Here is a 20,648-nt window from a genome sequence, read left to right as displayed (position 1 = left end):
GGTGTGTATTCAAGAACACACCAGCAGAACATCAGTTCTTTTCTTTATGCTACAGAGTTTGTACTCTTACAGGTGTAACCCCTGCCCGACCTCCCATTCCTGTCACTATTCCACAAGTGGGAGTTGTCAATCCTATCCTTGCTAGTCCACCAGCATTGGGCCTGATGGAGGTCAAAAAGGAGAAGGAAGAGGAGGAGGTATTCCAGGAGTCAGAGAGGCCGGAGATGCTGAGTGAACAGGAACATATGAGCATATCTGGCAGCAGTGCCCGTCATATGGTCATGCAGAAATTGCTTCGTAAACAGGAGGTGAGTGCAGTGTGACTGCCCTGAGTTGGTTCGTCGTCAGCAAATGAGACTACTAGGTTTAGATCTGTCTTAATGTGGTACAGCTATGCAGTTCTGTACGTGGGACTACAAAGGCTACCAGCTTGTGTGCTGTTGGTGGTTCTTATTCTGCCTTTGGGGTTTTCTTGGAGTTTCTCTGAGGGTTCACACCAGTCACTAGACCAAAAGAGGCTTGGCTAGGAGGTGTCTCTGATTCAACGGTGTGTTTTACTCAGTATCATTAAAGCAAACCATGATGGAATTTTGGCTTATAGTTAAAGTGAGACTGCCACATTGTCAGAGGCAATCTGTTCCAAACTATTGAGTCCACCTCTTCCCCACAACCTTTTACTGCAGGATCAAATTCTGAGATGTTTATAAAACAAAATTTCACTGAAGATACAATGAGAAAGAGGACAAGAATGAATGATAGAAAAAGTGAGAGCACTAAACAGAACAGTAGATTCATAGAAATTTTTTTTAGGTCTTGGAAGGGGCTGTATTGTTGAGATTATCAGGCTTCTTGTTTGGGCATGACCAGAAGTTTGTTCCTGGGCATGATTGAGTTTCCTATCTGAGACACAAATTTTCTGAGCTTTGACACTGAATCAACAATGTTTCTCCTCTGTTTGCAAAATAGGAATAAAACTGACATGCATTTCTTAAGGGAGGACACAAATGAGTTAGCTAGTAAGTGTTCTTTACTTTCAAAGGGTACATAGTTTTAAATACATTTTTGAGCTTCCACTTAGCAGCCAATTTTCCTCTGTCACAAGTACCTTTCCCAAAGAATTCAATTAATTTGGCATACTTGCTTGAAAAAAGTTTAGCAGTGTTGAAAGAGTCTTAAATTATGCCATTCTCAAAGCTGCTTAGCATTCTCGACCTGTAAGTACCCTTCCGGTTTTGCTGTTCTTTTAGCAGGCTCTTAAAGACAGTTGTACAGGCGTGTGAGTAAGAATGGGAACAAGTATTTTAAAATTATACTAAGCCTGAAATGCTGTGTCTGCCAGCCTGTGATGTCGGGCAAGGCGAGAGCTGGGAGGAAAGGATGTGGTAGAGCTGGGTGTAATGCACAAAACCAGAGGCTGCCCAGAGAGGTTGTGGAGTCTCCATCCTTGGAGATATTCAGACGTCATCTGGACATGGTCCTGGGCAACTTGAGGTGGCCCTCCTTGAGCAGGGGATCTTGGACCAGGTGACCTCCAGAGAGCCCTTCCAACATCAACCGTTCTGTGATACAGAGAGGTGCTCCGTCACAAAGGGGCTTGATGGGAGGATACGTATGAGAAGTGTTGCAGGCGTTCTCACTCATTTGTTGTTATCCCCTGTAATGAAAAAAACAAAACAAAACACCACAAAACCATGATGGTGGTGGTAAAGATAACAAAGCAAAAAATAACTGAATAGCAAGAGCACAAGAAAAATTATAGAGGTCTCCAGGTCACTTGTGCTTTGAAGATGTGTCTAAAAAAGGCCCAAGGGATGGCACACAGCTTTCCTGAGTGAGGCCTGCCACAATATAGCTGGCAGTAAATAAGATTTGTTCATTTTGGATGCCTGGGAAGAAAATTTACTAATTTACCCCTGAGAACCTGGGACATTATCAGTTCCGTGGAATATGCTTGTCATGAGAGCACTGGAATATCTGGTGGTGCTCAGGCATGCCGCATAGTCTGTGGCTTTGCAAATTTAATCTCAGTGTCTCTCAGGTATATTAATTCACTTGTCCTTTCTCTCTGCAGTCTACTGTGATGGTGCTTCGCAACATGGTGGATCCAAAGGACATTGATGATGACCTAGAGGGAGAAGTGACAGAAGAATGTGGCAAATTTGGGGCTGTAAACAGGGTCATCATCTACCAGGAGAAGCAAGGAGAAGAGGAGGATGCTGAGATCATTGTCAAGATCTTTGTGGAGTTCTCCATGGCCTCAGAGACTCACAAAGCCATTCAGGCTCTGAATGGGCGCTGGTTTGCAGGAAGGAAGGTGGTAGCAGAGGTGTATGACCAGGAGAGATTTGATAACAGTGACCTGTCAGCATGAACTCTACTTGAAAGACTTCACCCCTGCCCCCTCTGCCTGTCTGGGGTTTTTTTAGCCATGTGTAAAGAACGCTCCAGGGTGGGCACAGATCTCTGTGATGTACTTGTAGTTTGGATAAAAGCGCAAAGAAAGCTGGTGTGCTTCTGTGTGTGTGTGTGTGTGTTAAAGGGACTGACACCTTGTCAGCTGTGTCTGGCCTCATCTGCCTAGAAGAGCAGGGCCGGGGCCTGAAGAGGGGTTGCTGCTTGTGCTCCTGCCTTACACTCTGCTCACTTCAGCAACACTTGGGTCAAGATCCCACTGCACCTTTTAGGGGCTGGAATAGTCGTTTTCTTCAGAGATGGGCCATAAATGGTTGGAATGGAGGAGGGAGTCCCTTCATAGGGTGCTGCTGTATTAACAACAAGGAGGGAGGGAGCTTTCCTGCTGTGGATCTGCATGTTGAGTGTCGACTCAGGAGCCCAAACATGGGTCAGAGCCCAGAACTGAACCAGCTGGGCCTTTTTGGAGTGTTAACATTGCATTTGTTCTGATACCATAGTTTGGACCTCAGTTTTTTTCGTGGGTCAGAGCTACCCCTACTGATCCTTCCTTTATGTGCCAAAATAGGAGTAGCAAGTCAGGCTGCAAGGCATCACAGCTGGGGTGAGAGCGAGGGTAGTGTTGATTTGCAGCATGGAAGTGCATCATTGAAATAAACATCTAGCCCTTGTACTATGGACAGTGACGTGGAACACATGCCTTGCCTGAAAGGAAAGTTGGGGGGTTTTTTTGTTAAGGACTCAAAGCTTTGGTAATATTTTAAAAGCTTGAATGCATTTATTTTAGTATTCTTTCTGTCTAGCTAATGAGTAGGAACAGAATTAGCTCATGTTAATTATTTTAAATATTTCAAGTATGTAAGAAGCTACTATATTCTTGTTATGCATAACTGGTACACAGCACAGATCCGAAGAAAATAATCACTTTAGTTTAGAAATTCAAATGAAGAATGATCTCAAAGGAACTTCAGTAGGGAATTCTGAGTTGAGCCTGCAGCTGTGGGTTGCTTCTAAGCTTGAAGATGTTTTTAAAATTAAATTTTTGTATTTTCTTTCACACACTCAAAAGAACCCTTTCTATTGAAGGTTAGAAATGTGCATTTGCAGTTTAACTTTATGATTAATCTATGTTTACTTCTTTTTGTACGACTATTGCCTATTAGCTTAAATAACCTTCCTTCTTCCCTGTTTCTATACCCATTTCAAGTTAATAGCAAGCCTGTCGTTTTCAACTTGTTTTGATAGCCAAAGTCTCCTGGGATCAGCTTGCTCTTTCCCTGGTCATCTGCCCTAGCCAGCCCTTCTTTGCATTTGTTAGCTTGAATTTCCTTTTCTTGAAAGTAGTTTATTATACCTGCTGAATATATCATATAGTGGCATTTGTCCTTTCTTATCTGTGCTGGAAATGCCACCTGTGATCCCATTGACCTCTCACACCCACAGCATACTGGTAGCTCACAGTTGTCTCAGTGTCACAGTGCAGCACAACTTCTTTGCTGCTTTTGTTTGTGATGCAGGACAAAATTTACTATTCTTAATTGCTCCAGGGTTTTATTATTCCTCCTAAAGAAATACCTCTCCCATGACTTAGTTGGCCTGTCTAGCTTCCATCTTCTGCTGTTTGCTCCTGTTCTGTTGGCTGGATTTAGGAAGACTGCACTGGAAGTTTCCTTGTAGTGTTGATGGTTTAAAAAACCAAAGTGGATAAAAGTTGATGCAAGGGGAGAGCATAGAGTAAAGAATGACAGCCCACGTGTTAATCAACAAGTTGTTGTGCACAATCAATCTTACTTGGCTGACAAGATGATATTTTACAAAAGTAACTTCATAAATGTCTTGACAAGTCAAATGTCTGACAAGATCATCTGTCTTGACGTCTGTGTGGCCTTTGGCAGAGTCCTCCACAACATCCTCGTAACTAAATTGGAGAGGTACGGGTGTGGTGGATGAACTCTTAGATGCATAAGGAATTGGCTGGATGGCTGCACCCAAAGAGTTGCAGTCAACAGCTCCGTGTCAAAATGGAGATCGGTAATGAGTGCTGTCCCTCAGGGGTCCATGCTGGGACTGATACTGTGCAATATTTTTATTAATGACAGAGAGTGGGATTTTGGCCAAATGTACACATATCTAATGATTTAGGATTTTGAAGCGGGTATGGAAATATGCATTTAAAAGGCTAGCATGGCAGGTCAGTAGTGCATTAGGCTTGGCATAAGTTTGCTTTGTTTTGTGTCTTAATTTAAAATGGTTTATTCAGCAGGTGGGAATTCTGACTTGGAAAGCTGTAACTCAGAAAAGGATGAGAAGATTATGGGGATAATTGGTGGGTGTGCTGTGTTGTGGTGTTCCTGTCTCAGGGCAAGTTCTGGGGGGTTCACCATCCATGTAGTTAGCCTTCTAGGTGACTGTACAAGCCTGAAGCTGTCGGTGACCAACAGGATGACGTGTGACAAGAGGAGTACGAGGCTGCACTGTGAGGGCCTCCCTTTGGAGGAACTGGCTGGCTGTTGCGGAGGCTGGTGAGTGTCTGTTGGACCCCAGGAACACTGGTTGTGTTGGGCCCTTCCTTGAATTAATGGATGGCCTCTCGCCATTCCCTCCCCATTCCCTCATAGATGATGCTTCAGAGATGTCTGTGGAATTGCCAAGTCCCATTTAATTGTGTATTCCAATTATCGTATTTCCTGTCATGCTTTCTCAGCAAACTGGAAAAAGTTGTAGATGTCTTCAGGTGCAGCATGGATCTGGATCTGGTGGGAGTACAGACAAAAGAATGGGTACCTCTGCATTAGCCTGTTCAGCTTCAATCTTTCTTGATACTCCTCCTCTTAAATGGTTGTAGTCTGAACAGTTTTCTGACAGGGTGACAAGGTAACAAGGTGTCTTCAAGTTACTTCACCTTGAGGTTTTTTCAGACTTTTCCTGTTGACAGAATACACCACCCTGCAGAGCAACAATTTTCAGCCACTTCTGTCTGTGTAGGGCTTTCTCAATTGATCCTTTGACAGCATTGGTCTTCAGGGTGAATTATTTGAAAAACATGAGCAATTCAGAATGAGCTTTTTGCAGAAGCAACCTCAACACCTGGAAATCTTGCCACATGACCCCACACCAATGGACTTTCCTAGATTTGCAGCCCTAAGATAGGACAGAGAATTGTGCTGATCTTGTTAAGATTCTGGCACAGGTCTGCAGTAATTGCCTGAAAGACACAAGAAGTCTAAACCTGTCCAAATCTGTCTCCTGTGGTTCCTCAAGTCTATATGTTTAGGTATGCTGATAATGATAATCGTACTAGTAGCTGTGGTGTGTCACAGAGGCCCATATATATCTTGAAGCAGAGTGTGTGGAACTTAGCTAGTACCAGAGTTGATCGAACAGAAACGGAACTGAGCAGCTGCTCAGTTGCTTTGTTGCCTTATTTATGGCAGCAAGCTGTTTGGGTGCAGCTGCACAGACTATTGGATGGCTCTGTCTGGTGGCAACTGTCAGAGGAGGCTCTAGGTTTTAATGAAAGCATCCCAGAAATGTTTGGGGTAAGGATGAAACCTTGCCTGAGTGCTGGAGCTAACAGACTGGGCCTGACCAGTAAAGAGTTCAACTTTTCTAATCCCTAAAGGAAACGACATTGGTGGAAAGTAGAGGCCAACAGGCTGCTCTAAATGGGCCTTCATGTCCTGACTCAGCATCGCCGGTTCCTTATCAGCAGAGGGGTTGGAAACTTCAGCTCTTGTAAGACTGTGGGCCTTCCCTGCAGGCCCAAAGGCACTGTTTTAAAGAGGATACAGCTGAAGTGGAGGTGAGAAATACTGCACCGCAGAAGCCTGGTACCCATTGTGCAAGATTGATTCTCAAGTTTTTGAATCGGATCATTTCAGCTGTAACAGGTTACAAAGAGCTTGCAAGCTCACGTACCCATGCTCTCTGCTAGAGACCTCTCCTATCTCTACAGAATTGCTTCGCTGAAAAATGAGGCCTGAGGTCTCGCCCCCAGTGGATACGGGTGCTTGAGTAAGCTCGGTCAGGTATTTCATGATTCCAGGACACTCTTGTCTGAATTCATCTTAAACTGGTTCCCGTCCATTCCTGTATCTGTCACTCCTGTTTCTCCCCACCCTACCTACCCCAGCTTTGAAACACTTTTTCCTGAGTCCCTTGTCTTAGATTTGAATGCTTGAGCAAAACGGAGAACTAATTGTCAGCTTAAATCCTGCAGATATACACCTAATTCTAGAGCTGCATACCACTGGTGTTTTCTTTGGCCCAGGACCTCACGTTTCAGGGCCTTAACCTGTGCAGTGCTGTTCTTTGTCTAGTTCCTGCTGTTGACTTGCATACAAGTTTAAATTCTGTAAATCCTGTGGATTACTGGTGTATTCTGCATGGTAGATGAGCAGAGGGAGACCAAATAATTTAGGAAGTAGCAGTCTGAAGCAAAATAGATACTGAAAAACATTCTTGTGTATCTCATTGGTACTTGGACAGACTATCTGTCCACATCATCTTCATTCCAGGTAAATGGTTCACCTTTCAGTATGAATAAGGTAAAATCCTGATTTGTCTGCATGTTCTGTATGTGCTGCATCTTGTGTAGATCTTCATTTTTATGGCTGTTGGGCTCTCGGAGAGGCAGCCAGAATGACAGGACTAATACAGGCACAAGTGCCTCATCCTTCTAAAAAAGCATGCCTATCAGGAAAAGAGGACTTAATAGTACTGTAGAAGGCTAGTTAGTTAGTATTCATGCTTCTAAGACAATAGTCCTGACTTTTCACTGGCAAGTCTGTGGAGAGTTACTACTAAAGCAGTCTGTCAGTCTTTCCTGACAATCCATGCCTGGATCTCTTACAGAGATCCAGAAGCAGAGCTTCAGCTTTATCCCTTCTGTTCCAATCGACATTAGACCTCTCAGTGATTATGCTTCTTTCCTGCAAAGACCTGGTGCAGCTGCTGCTGCAGAGATCTCTCTTGCACATGCATTTTGCACTGGGGGGACCTTTATTTCCTCTTAGATCTAACCTGTAATTCCTGGGGACTGGTGCAGAAGAGCTTGAGCCTTGAAGGTGTGGGTCTTCCTATTCTCTCTGACCCAGCTTCTTTCACCTTGTCAGTCTGTTCCCCACTGTTCATAAAACTGCCTTGGCAATCATAAATGGGACTGTATCATCTGAGGTTTTCATGATTTTTTTTCAATGCTCAGTCCTCACTTTCTACAGAATAAACCAAGTGGACTTGCACTAAGTGACAGCTCTACTGTTTCAGACAAAGGGCCCATTCTGCCCAAGGCAGTGGCCTGTGCAGGTTCCTAGACAAAAGTGTAGAACAGGGCAAGCATGGAATGAGTATGTTTCAGATGCCAACAACTTACAGGTAAGGGTTTTCCTAAATTAGAGGCTGTGCCAATCCATGCACCAGTAGCTAAACCCTCTGTTTCTGGGGCATCGTGCAGCACTGGATGTGGTGAATTTCCCATCCCTTCTGGGATGCAAGTTCCACTGAAGCAGTTCAGGGTGGCTGTTGTCAGAGCCCTTTGTACACAGCTCAGCTTCTCCCACTTTCTTTAACCCTCCTTCAGTTGGCTAGGAAGCTAAAGTACTTGGGGCTTCTTAGAAAAGACGTTTTTTTCCTCCGGGCCTGTTTCAGTGAACTTCCCGCTGAAGCTGTTCTAGGTGCCTCTATGGGTGATAGATCTTGTAACATTCTAGGGGGGTTCTGAGGCTGCAGGAAGAGAGTACCAGCAAAACCAGCTCATGCAGGGCAGCAGTCTGCCACAGAAAGAGCTGCTTGGCTATTTTTCAGGATGTGTTCTAGGTCCAAGCTTCCCAATGAACCTGCATGACAGATAAGGTGCAGTTTTCCAGCAAAACCAGAAAAACGAGTGGCTTGAATTTTCAAGTGCTGCAGGGCAGAGGAACAGTGCTCTTATACACAGTGTCTGCTCTGCAGCAGCCAAGCATTTAAGTATAATGAAGTATGGTCACAGAAAACTGGTTGTCTCAGAAACTTAGTGCTGCAAATTAAGACAGCACCACACAGGGATGGGGACAAGGTTGGGATGGGACTTTTCCAGTAATCTTTGATAAGCTTTATCGTCAATTTGGTTTCCAAGTCAGTGTGAGTGTTAGCACTGATTCAGCATCAGAGCCTTCCTGTGGTGGGATGATAAAACCCTGGCAGCAGTTCAGCATTTAGGAGGCAGAGCTGGCTTAGTGCTGCACCTGTAACAGCTGGATAGAGAAGAGAAGCTTAAACAGAAAATACAGTTTCCTTCTTTACCCATTAGGGAAGATAGGCTTCCAGAGAAAAGCACACCAAATCCCTGACTTGTTGAGAATCAGTCAGGTTCAGCGGCGTCTCCATCTCTCAATGGTTTGAAAGATGAGCAATGTTAGGTACCTTCAGAGCTTCCATAACTATGGGCTTACAAACGCTATCCTGTTGGGGCAGCTGCTGTTAAATGGCTTCCATTGCTCAAAGGTGTTACAGAACTCTTGTTCTACCTTGAAGATTTTAACTCTTTAGTAAAACCATTTTCTTCCCACTTAGCCATTGAGAATAGTATCAAAAGCAAGTTAGCACTGGGAAGATGTGCAGAGTTCATGATCTTAAACACTAAGATTTATATAGGTTTCCAACTTCAGCAAGTTGGGAAAAATCTAACATTAGCAACCAGTTTCATACCTGCTCTTGTATTAACATCTTCATTTAGCTTAGATGGGTCTTTTTTTGGTTTTACCCTTGTTCATGTACTTTCATAGAATATAATTTCTTCCTATTATTAGTGTTTTAGTAGGCTAGATGAGTCAAACTTATAAAATCTCCTTCCTTAAGAGTTTTCAGTTATCCTGATGGTTCTAGAAGCTAGTCTGAACAGGGACACAATTTGTAAGCCCATTTTTTCTTGAACTGTAAGTGACCAGAACCTTGACATCTCAGATGTCTACAAGTACCTGTGTGCTCAGTTGCTTACCTTTCTACTGTCATTGGATACATCCAAACAGTCCTCATAGTTTCAGCTCCCTCCCAGGCACCCTTTTGGGGTTGTTTACTATTCTGGATGAATTGCTTCTGTTTCTCCTACATCATGTCTAATCTGTGAGCTTATGCATAACAGAATTTTTTGTTCTTTGTCTCTGACATAACCTTGCACTTGTGGTGAAATTTAGGCAGACCTATTAATGAAACCATCTTCAAAATATCACTGGTTCTGCTTTGCTGTGCTGCCCCTCCATTTGCTAGAAAACATAGCTGGGACATTTCTACATTTTGGTACAAATGCTAAGAGCTGATCCTAAAATTTAAATTTCATCTTTCCTGATGGCTGATTTGTCATCTTTCTTACAGTTCCTGTTGTCATCCCCATTTTTTTCCTATCTACCTTCCTGATTTCTTGCCCCTCTGCTCTTGTGAGACCCCACCTGGAGTACTGCGTCCAGCTCTGGGGTCACCTGTACAGGAGAGACATGGAGCTGTTGGAGCGAGTCCAGAGGAGGGCCACGAAGCTGATCAGAGGGCTGGAGCACCTCTCCTGTGAGGACAGGCTGAGAGAGTTGGGGTTGTTCAGCCTGGAGAAGAGAAGGCTCTGGGGAGATCTAATTGTGGCCTTCCAGTACCTGAAGGGGGCCTACAGGAAAGATGGAGAGGGACCGTTTATCAGGGAGTGGAGTGACAGGACAAGGGGTAATGGGTTTAAGCTGAGGGAGGGTGGATTTAGATTAGATGTTCGAAAGAAATTCTTTGCTGTTAGAGTGGTGAGGCACTGGCACAGGTTGCCCAGAGAGGTTGTGGAGGCCCCATCCCTGGAAGTGTTTAAGGCCAGGTTGGATGAGGCTTTGGGCAACGTGGTCTAGTGGAGGGTGTCCCTGCCTAAGGCAGGGGGGTTGGAACTAGATGATCTTTAAGGTCCCTTCCAACCCAAACTATTCTATGATTTCTGGGGATACTACACTCTAGTGCTTTTGCCCAGAAGAAAAAAGAAAAGTGTTAAGTCATAGGTTAATGTGGCATATTATAGAATACACTAAGGCAAATGAAAGATCAATAAACCCAAATGTTTAAAAACTCCTTCCTTCAGAATTTGACAGCCATTGCCCATCACTAACGGTGAGGCTGAAAGACCCTGCAGTTACTTGGGTAACTCGCCTCCTCCTGCTTTGCACAAGTGCCTCACTCTTTTGTTGGTGCAGAAATATTTCTGATTGCAGTATGAGGAAAGCCAAGTATATAGAAGGAGCCTGTGTGCTGCCTTGGGTTGGTTGGTGTCTGAGGCTGTTCCTGGGGTGCTGAGCTCTGCCCAGTGTCACACAAGTGTGTGTGTGAGGAGGTGCCACATCCAGTGAGGAATGAACAATTATCTCTAGAAGTTTTCCAGTGAGATAGATATCTACTGTAAGAACTGGTGTGGAGGTGGAGACCTGTGTGCAAGGCACAAATAGCTTGGGCAAAGAATCTTGTTTGGAGAGGAGATGAGTGTAATGACTGGGTGATACAGCTGGGCTGGAGGTGGGAAGTTAAAGAGGTGATAAACTTAAATGAGCAGCAATAACTGGGCAAGAAAGATAAAGAGTGATAAGGAGGCTAGGAAACTGTGAAAGCAATACAGGATGAGAACAAGGAGGATCGCATTGTCCTGCGGACAACTTAAAGGTATCAACTTACTTTGCATAAGATGTTGCTTTGCAACAAAAGCATAAAGTCCAATGTGTCCCAGAACTGATTTTAAATCTACTCTGTCATGATTGTGCCTTGCTGTGTGTGGAAGGAGATGGAGATGGTAGTTGCTGGTCTTCATTTCTCCTTTTGCAACACTTGTTTTACAAGCCTCTCTTATGTCCCTCTTGTTCTGTGTGTAGGCATTCTTCATAGACAACCTATTTCATACTTCTGATTGCCTTCATATGCTATCTTTAGTCTAACTGGTCTTTTAAGAGAGGTATGTTGATGCCTCACAAACTTCATGCAGTGGCACAGGGGTTTTTTTTAAAAGTATTTTTCCAGTAATGTGTCACATTCTAAACTTGACTCCAGCAGCTGCCAATTATGTGTGTGTGTGTATATATATATATATATATAATGTTACTTAGGAAATCCTCACAACTCTCACTGTATAACTAAAATTTGGGTTATTTTTCCCTTTGATGTTACCTCTCATGGGTGAAGGCTAAGAGCTTTCAGGGTGGAGGCTGACTGCACCGGTGCTCGGGGGGGCTGGGCTGGCTGACGGCACCAGGACACCGCCAGCAGCGATGCTGGGTGCCGCTTTCATAGCCGGCTCCGGTCTATTCCCCGGCAGCCGGGGCTGTCGGTGCAGCCCCTGCCGCCCGGCAGCCGCCGACCCTCCCTGGACGGGGCCTGCTTGGGCCTGGCGGGTCCAACCCGAGGGCGGCGGCGGGCGGCTCCCTGCGATCCGGTCCGGGCTCTCCGGCGCTGCCCGACCCGGGGGTGGCCGGGCGGGGCCGGGGCGGGCGCGGGGCAGGGCGGGAGCGGACTCCCTTTCCCAGGGACGCTCGCGGGGGGGCGGTGCGGCCCCAGGAGCCGACCGGGCCCGGGCGGGAGCGGCGGGGCCCGAGCGCGGCGGCCAGGCCCGAGGGGCGGCGCGGAGCCGGGGCGCAGCCGGACGGCGGAACCGGAGCCTCCCCTCGGCCCGCGGCGGCCCTGCTGGAGCGCCCGCCCCCCGCACATCCGGGCCCTCCCTCGGGCAGGCCCCTTCCCGGCGCGGCGACTCCTGCCCGGGCCCGCCCCTGCGCGCCCGGAGCTGATCGCGGCCGAGCCCCGGCGCGGCCCGACGCGATGCTGCGGTGCATGCCGCCGCTCTGGCGCTGCAACCGGCACGTGGAGGCGCTGGACCGGCGGCACTGCTCGCTGCAGGCCGTGCCCGAGGAGATCTACCGCTACAGCCGTTCGTTGGAGGAGCTGCTGCTGGACGCCAACCAGCTCCGGGAGTTGCCCAAGGTGAGGCCGCGGCCCGCCGCGGCCCTCCCGCACCCGGCCGCTGGTCCGGCCCAGCCCGGCCTCGGTCCGCTGCGGTCCGGAGAATGCGGCCCGGCGGTCCCGGCCCAGCCTGGCGGGGCTGGAGGCCGGTGGGGCCCGGCCCGGCCTGGCGGGAGGCCGCCCCTTTCCGCCGTCCTGCCGGGGCCGCCTGAGGCCGCCGGCGCCTTCTCCCCTCAGCTGCCTCTCGGTGGCCCGTGAGCGGAGCAGAGGAGCGCTGCCCCGGCCTACTCGGTCCCGGGAGCAGCCTCCTCCCGGCTGCGCCGCTTTCCTTCCCCCGTGTCCTCGGTGGGTAGCGCGGCTTCGGTCTGTCCGAGCCCCGGCCGACTTCTCCGTGCTGCTGGCCGAATCCGGGGCCGGGCAGCGGAGCAGTGGGGCTGCCGGAACCGGCGGGGCCGAGCGCCTCTGCTGTGGGAGCGGGAGTCGCGGGTGGGTTTCCTGCTCCCCACGGGGAGCCGGCGGCCGTAGACGCCAGGCTGGCTCGTCGCAGCTTGCCGTGGGAAGGGGAGCCCCTCGCTTCGGGAGCGCCCACTGCCTGGCGGGTCGGTGGGTGCCGTGAGGCTGAGCTCCTCTGCCTGATACAGGGGTCTCCTGCCCGTGAAGGAGAAATGCTTCACCTAAATCAGCAGTCCTGTGAGCCACGCTTATTGCTAAGGAAAGTACAATGTGAATTTAAAAACACTGGTTTAATCCATAAACCACAAAAGCTATCAGATAAGTTTATTAAAAGTGATAGAGGTGCTTTATACTTATTATCTGGGACTTCAGCCTGCATTTGCAGCTTCTTCCACAATTCTGTTTAGCCACAGAGCTCTCTGCACAGATGACACTGGTGATAAATCCTTAGTGTGCTGCCACACACCATGCCGACGTGATTTCTCTGTAGCAGCAGAGGACTGGAGATCTGCTCAGCAGACAGCTGCTGGCTTGACCCAGACATCTCTGACTCCCAAAGGGTTTGTTTTCACAAGGCAGGAGTCTTGGGTACAGGCCGAGCTGTTGTGTTTGGGCCCTAAAGTACCATTCAGCAGGAACTGAAACGATGCTGTTCCTATTCTGCTGGGTAATCTGGAGCATAGGACGCTGCAAACAAGAACTGGAATTTGAACCTGCCTTTTGGGAAGGAGAAGGCCTTAAGACATTACTGGATATAGGATATTCTGGAGGAAGTTTTACCGCATCCCCTGTGGAAGTTGTACTATTTTTTAAAAGGTTAAGTATTACTTGTGCCAGAGAGAGAAAGTATTTGACTCTAGCTTGTTTGGATAGATGCCCGTCAGTGAATATAGACTAAGTCACCTTTTTATTAAAAAAATTGAGAAATAGGTCATTATTTTTTGTTTTAAAGTTTCTCGTTGAATTACTGACATGTTATGAAATTTGCCATGATATCTGGAACAAAACCAAAACATGCAGACCAAAACCTTGGTTTTGATTCAGGCCGAAATAATTTGGTTCAGTTTTGTTAAACTGTACAATTTATGCATTCCTACCTAAACAGATTCTCTTGTATAGAAACAGCAGATTCTTGATCTCCTGATGTGTCTAATATTTTTGCGTTCTCTCTGTCTTTCCTGCTTGTCTGCCTTTGAATCACTGTGAGCCAGGCTGCTTGTGGGCTTCAGTTGTGAGGGCACATCATTCAGGTATGGAGACACTAGCGTGATACTTTATCAGCTCTCTTCTGTCACGTCGCTTGGGATCTTGTTATACCTTAGGCGGGGATATTTCTCAAACTACTGGAAAATGTGTGTTATAGGCAGGTTAGGACTCAAGAATGAGTGTAAGTCTTTTTCTGCAGAGGAGGTTAATTGCGACATATCTGCAGTGAACTTGCCGATCCTTGCGCGGCTCAACTCCTTTGTATCCTGCTGAATAGTCACAGTCCTACCTTGTGTTTACATAGAAGCCATTTGGACTGAAATAGTACTGGGTTTTGGTTAGCTTCTGAAAAGCATCTTTTTGATTATGAATGTAAATTTTATACTGACATTTTATTTAGTTTGTGATCACAATCCTGCCTGTGATAGCAGATACTCTGCATCTGTCCTAAGCACTGTGTCTCCTTCCTGTTGTCACCTGAAGAGTTTGTATTAGTGAACATTGTTGTTTAACTCCAGGTGTTAGGTCTGTTCAGCTTGGGAGCATCAGAGCTCTTGCCATGACCTGTCCTGGGAGCATAGGTTCCTCTCTGGTGTTTGAGATCCCCCAGATTTTTAGACTTTTCTGACTAGGAATTATCAGAAAAACAATAGAGACCAGACAGATCAGGTTCCGGTCCTCTAGTCTCAAAAGAGATGTAGTAAAGTCAAAAGGGCATTATTAAAGGATGTTACCATTGGGGGCCATGTAGGTAGGGACAGATACCTAATGCAGGAGTAAGTATCTGTGTGTTATACAAGGTGGATATGGGATGAAAATTGAAAATAAATTTGCCTTCCACCAGGGAAAGAGAGGACAGCAATACTCAATCTGGGCGTGTGTTTTCCCTGAGGGAGGGCAATGGGAGAGGTCTTTGGTTGGGGTAGGGAGGACACTTTCCATTTGAGAAGCCCTTCATGGAAACGTGCCTTTTGTGTGAGAGAGAGAGAGACTGGGAGGAGGATTTGTGCGTACCATGAAGGAAGATGGGGAGGAAGGAAATTGTGTTTGTTTCACAAAATAGAGCTGCGTGTACCCATTCCTTGGGAGAAGGGTTTAGAGGAGGACTACTGAGATGAGCGCGTAGGGGCAGGAGAGGAGAGCAGCAAATGGAGATCAGTGAATGAGGGAGTACATACAGTCTTTGGCAGCAAGTTTGACCAGAACAAGTTTGTTGTTAAGTGCTCAAGCAGGGGTTTTGGGGAAGGCTTCCATGTGGAGGTGATTTTTGAAGCAAAAGAATGGAAGGGCGGCTGGCTTTTAGAAAGGTCATCTTGTTTTACAGTTAGCAAGCAACTTCCTTTGAAAGTGTTCGAATTTATCTGATTCGTCTTCTGTGGGTTTTCTTACCTGGTGCCTGCTACCAGGCCACGTCTATCTGACTTGCTTTTATTTGTCTTTATTCCACTTGTTCCAGAGTCCAGAAACAGTGGCAAACTCTTGCTCTTTCTGTGGCACCATTTTCTTCTGTACTTCCCATGTCCCCTTCTGCTGCTGCTTTGCTCTTGATCTGATTAGATGATCTCCCTGCCTCCTGGCATTTCTGAACGACACCACTGCGCTTTTCTGAACGCTCTCTTCCAAGGTGTAGAAGCGAGTGGTTGTTTCTCTCCTTCCTACAGTGCCAAACACTCTTCTGTCTGCTCTTGCTTTTTTTTATTTGTCCCATGTGGAATCTTGCCTGTTTTAAGTCCAGATTTCTCATTATGGTGGCTATACTCTGGTTGTTTGAAGTAATAGATTAAATCTGTGTTAGGAGCATCTGCTACCTTGTTGCAGGGATTTGCTGCCAGGGTGATACAGCATGTTTTTATGGAAAATGATGAATTCCATTTGATAAATTCCCTGTGCTCTTCATGAGGGTGTCTGAATTCCAGAGGAGGAAATGCCTTGCTCTGTGCTGACTTCTGCTCTACCTGGCTTGCATAAAGTGATTTCTGCAGGGCTGTGAGTGTGTAGCACACTACAGCAGCAGGGTAAATAGCAGGTTCTTCAGCTAGAGATATAGCCCTGCTAAATTATAGCTGCAAAAACCACCTGACTCATTTAGTCCACCCTCCGTGAGCACGAGAGGTGCAGGTCTCACCGGAAAGGAATGAACTCAGTCTGGAATTTGGAGGAGGAATTTGGAGGTGGCAGACAGAGCTGGTCACAGCCCAGGACTGGAGCGTGATCAACAGGGATCCAGAGGCTCTTGCTGGGTTTTCAGAGGAGTGCTCAGGTTTGGCATATGGTAAGGCAAAAGGGAGAGGTCAGAAGAAACCTGGGTGGAGCAGAGATCGTAGGACCTAGTGTAGGAGGAAGAGAGGGTGGAGCTGAGTAAGGACTGAAAATTATGAACAAGTCGATGCAGAGGAGGGAGGAGACATCTCTTCTGTGTCAGCAGGATTATGCAGAGGAACAGGCTGCTGGAAGGATACCTGGGTAGGAAGTGTAGTGAGCTTGGGGGGGGGGGCAGGCTGAGGGATCATGCAGAGAGGGGAAAAAGGAGGAACTTGGAGAGCTAGCTTTGATACCAAGTGTTTGAATAGTGGTAGTGCTGAAGAGGCAAGCCTAGGGATGTCTAGTGCAGGGGGTTGCAGTTTCTCTGCTCTGCTTTTTCCTTACTAAAGCTCCCATGATAAATTTGGTCCAGTGCAGAAAACTTTTTTCCTGCTGCTCAGTGAGCTGTTACTAGCTTGCACTGAAAGTTATGAGAGGTGGACACCTGACTAGAACACCAGGGAGAGGAGGTCTTTTGGGTCCAGTGCAGATTCCTTCCTGTTCTGGCTTGTTGCTGTTTGCATCTTGGCAAGGCCATTCCTAGGCTAGTAGAAGCAGTCTGGGTTTCAGTGGTTCCTCCTGTTTGGCTGCCCTTGGCCTGGGGCAAGAGCATCGGTGTCCTTTGTCCAGAGCCTGGGATCCTGCTGCACTGAGCAGGGTGAAACCTGAGCGGTGTTCGTCACTTTCCCAAGACAAGGTGGGGCCTTGCAAAGCTAATTAAGAGCAGCTTTTAATTTCCTGGCATCTGGGGCCTGCAAGGAGGATCTTGGGTTTTATTTACTTCCATGGAGGAGTAAAGCTGCTCCTTTTAATCTCTCTGTGCTAATAACCCTTCCCTGGGAAAGTCAGGGAACCACAGATCATTGGTGACTGGACTCCTTCGCGGTTCACCATGCCGTAAGAGACTGATCCAGCTTTGGTGCCCATTAAGGCTTGAGTGTGGGGTGGGCACCTTCTCGTTCTGTATGTGAAGTCTTTGCATCACAGACTTTGTCAAAACTGCAAGCTGCATGTGTTCAACAAAACCAGTCAAGAAACTGGTTTCACTTGATTGTTATGAGACCTGTGCACAGAGTTGGCATGCCTCTCTGTTCCTTCCAGGAGTTCAGGAGCCGTATGAGTTAACGTGTACAAATGGATGTTGTTTTGTTTCTCCAAAAGCCAGGTATTCTGCCCAGAAGTTGAAATAAATGCAGGCCATTTCACTCTCATTCTTTACTCCCTGTGCAGTAACTGACTGTCTTATAAATCCTGGGTGGTGACTAGGGGGATTTAGGATTTGTGCTGGAGTGGTAGTAGCTGAATATAGGCCTAGTTATGGAAAAAAGAGCTAATAAAACTCTTGAACATACAAACAAGAGAACAGGAAAGAGGAGCACGGAAGTGATTTTATGCTTTAAGGTCTACAAATAAGAATTGACTATTAATACTCCTCTGTGAGCTCCAAGGTCTGTGGTCAGCTTCGTTGTTGGACAGTGTGTAGGTCTGCTGCCCTGTGTGGATCTCAAAAGGAGCTCAGGTCTTGGAGAAAGTTCAAATGAGTGTAACAGTGAGGTAAAAAGGCATACTAGTTCAGTGAAGCAAAGAGCTCATGAAAATTTAGGTGACTGTGGCCTAAATGGTGCTGTCTGTCACCAAATCTTCCTTTGCACTGGCTTTGTGTGACGTAGGGAGGTCATCAGTGAAAGTACCTACTCGGTCTTTCCTCTGGGTTCAACTGACCCAGCTACTATAAACCTCTAGATATGTCTCTGTTGTGTGGTTAATAACATCATCCCTGTCTTTGGGTGTATTGGCTGCTACGTTGGCTGCTTGGAATGAGTTTTCACCTTTGGGATTCCTCCTACTCCTTGGTGACAATTACTGGCATAGGTTTACCTTCCCTTGCTCGTGTTCCAGGATGCTGTCTCTAAAGCATAAACGTGATATCGCAGTGGCCCTACAGAGCATTTGCTCATTTCCTGATCTGCTTGCACCTGTAAGATCTCTCCTTATTCCCTTTGGCTGTCATCTGAGTATCTGCCAGGAATGGCTTAGGTGGTGTTTCATTGATGATTAGAGGTAAAGGCAGGACTAGGTTAACCTCTTTAGGTCTCCTCTGACCTGTTGCCTATGTTCCCTGAATATTCCTGGATTTCATAACCTTGTTTCACTGTCTCCCTGATAGAAACTCAGATGAGGCAGAGAACAGTGGTGAAAGTCCGTGGTGGATGGTAAGAAACACCGCGTGTTGAGGCAGAGGGGTGTGATGGCCCACAGAGCTCTTGCACTGCAAGGTTCTCAGTGGTTTCTGGCTACTCCTTTTTCCATTTCTAGTTCAGGGTATTTAATGGTGTATGTCTGAGCTGTTCCTCTGGGAGCTGCTTTGGCATCTTCCTATTCTTTGTACTTTTCCTGTTCAGAGGAGTTGTTTGTGTCTTTTGTGTCTGACAATCTCCTGCTGTCTCCTTCCACACAGGGACACTTAACTCTTAAGACTTGTCCAGTCCTGCAAATGTCCTTCCATGAACCTCGAGTGTAGTCTCTGCTGTAGTCTGAATACCCTTCTCTGTACCAATTAATAGACTCTTGTCTGCCTTGTCTCCGTTTCCCAGTTTCAGGTTTAGAGCTTATTTGTTGGGGGATTTTTTGTTTGTTTTGTGGTGCCTCTCAGTGCTGGAGATGCATCTATTGTATAAACTTATAGGGTGATACGATTTCTGCCTCAAGAAAACGCAGTCCTATTTGAAACAATGGGAACAAGTTATTGTATAACTCTTGGCATTTTTCCCTGTTGCTAATATTTGTGGCATTACAGATAAGTAAATTACTTTTTTGTAATTGTTAGTTGACCCTTCTTTGGTCAGAAGATGGTTTAGAAGAAGAGAACTAGATTGACGGATCAGGTCCCTTGGTTATGCTGCAGGAGGCCATTCCTGCGGTGCTGGTGTGCCAGGGAGGGGGCTGGCTGGGGAGAGATAAATGGTAGAACAAAGCGGGAGAGGTCTTCGAGTAGTACTTGGGGTGTATTAGGTTTTGCTTCTTCACCTGTAGCCAGAACACTGTCTCATGAAATGATCTCAACAGGTCTCTCCGGATTAACGCTTTTGACTATTTCAGTGGAAAATGCCACTGGATGCTTTGTGTCTGCCGCAGGCATTGCTGATGTGTTGGTGGCACTCATCCTTTGGACTCCTCCCAGCCCACCGTACAGGACTGGGGGTGGAGGTTGCTCGTGCTCTGCTTTCAGTAGAGGGGCCCTCTGGTTACACAGTTGTAGGGTGCTGCTTTTGCATTTAAGATGCAGTCTGAGACCACGAATTGCTGCGGTCAGTAAAACCCCCCAAACGGCTCTTTGCAAGAGTGAGGTGTTAATTATGGTGTTGTGATCTAATTGTGGCTTGGGGATTTCCTTTCTGTGGCCCTGAATAGGTTTGTCGTTTCATTTGGACCACAGATTCCACTCTGCTCCTGCGTGCTGTCCTCCGGCAGTGTGCTGTCTGCAGGGGAACAGTTGCTGTGTCCGGCCCCAGAGGGGACTGCATTCCTCAGTCCCCTCTTAGATGCCTGGGAAGAAGCAGCTGGTGAACGTTTGGCTTGGAGACAACTTGCTTTGTCTTAGCTGGAATGTGTTCCTGATGCTTAAGTACTTTTATATATTTGAAATACATTCTTCAGGGCCTGATACGTGGGGTTAAATAGTCGGAAATCCGTCCAGTCTGCGTTAGGGAGGGCTGTGTTGCTGTGTCGGGCAGCCAGGGAGCAGCCTGCATATGTCTAGGGTCAGTCTCCTCCCTGGCTCTGAGCTCTGGTGTGTGCGGGGGCATGTGGAGCCGCTCGATGTGTTCAGTGTGCTCAGCGCTGCTGCCCTGCCAGGAGCTGCCCTGCCTCGCCAGGCCCGTCCCTGTGTCTCCTCCTTGTCATAGATCTGCCTGAGGTGGGCAGGCGAGGACCGTCCCCTCCTCCTCTGCCGTGGGGGCAGATGGGGAGGAGAGCCCCCCTTTGCTGTGCCTGCTGAAGCACAGGGAAGGTGGCCTGCCGTGGCAGTCTGGCTGCAAATGTGAGCTTGTCCAAAGGCTGCTGTGCCTGGTGTCCGGCTGCTGCAGAGTATCAGCTGTTTCTCTTTGGGACTCTGCGGAGTTGCTGCCTTTCAGGTGTTTGTGATTATGCGCTTGGGGCCAGAAGAGGCTAAAGCCAGTTTAGTATCTGTGGCATATGTTGCGAGGAGTGGAGAATGAAACATGGCTGTAGTTTGAGTCAGTTATTTGGGAACATCCCTTGTTTGGGATGGTACATGGGTCTGTATCCACTGCCTGTGGTTGTGTCCTACACCTGCTGAGGTGGGTCAGACTGAACTTCTGGGT

The 20,648-nt window shown here is 47.2% G+C and overlaps 2 protein-coding genes across 40 annotated transcripts in view; both read left to right on the top strand.

The window, feature by feature from the left end:
* PUF60 (poly(U) binding splicing factor 60) overlaps positions 1-2,502 on the top strand; it is a 30,755-nt gene extending 28,253 nt beyond the window's left edge. For all 9 annotated transcript variants that reach the window (XM_054815958.1, XM_054815955.1, XM_054815960.1 and 6 more), the window contains 2 exons: positions 73-308; positions 2,072-2,502. In XM_054815958.1, coding sequence (XP_054671933.1) covers positions 73-308; positions 2,072-2,371 — 536 coding nt within the window. In that variant the 3' untranslated portion in view covers positions 2,372-2,502. The remainder of the gene's footprint in view (positions 1-72; positions 309-2,071) is intronic.
* Positions 2,503-11,941: 9,439 nt separating this feature from the next.
* Positions 11,942-20,648, top strand: part of SCRIB (scribble planar cell polarity protein) — a 123,482-nt gene continuing 114,775 nt past the window's right edge. For all 31 annotated transcript variants that reach the window (XM_054814021.1, XM_054814017.1, XM_054814043.1 and 28 more), the window contains exon 1: positions 11,942-12,366. In XM_054814021.1, coding sequence (XP_054669996.1) covers positions 12,205-12,366 — 162 coding nt within the window. In that variant the 5' untranslated portion in view covers positions 11,942-12,204. The remainder of the gene's footprint in view (positions 12,367-20,648) is intronic.

The sequence above is a fragment of the Grus americana genome, chromosome 2 (genome assembly GCF_028858705.1).
Source record: "Grus americana isolate bGruAme1 chromosome 2, bGruAme1.mat, whole genome shotgun sequence".
NCBI lineage: Eukaryota > Metazoa > Chordata > Aves > Gruiformes > Gruidae > Grus > Grus americana.
The sequence above is the reverse complement of the archived record's forward strand: the minus strand, read 5'-3'. Positions and strand labels throughout refer to the sequence as shown.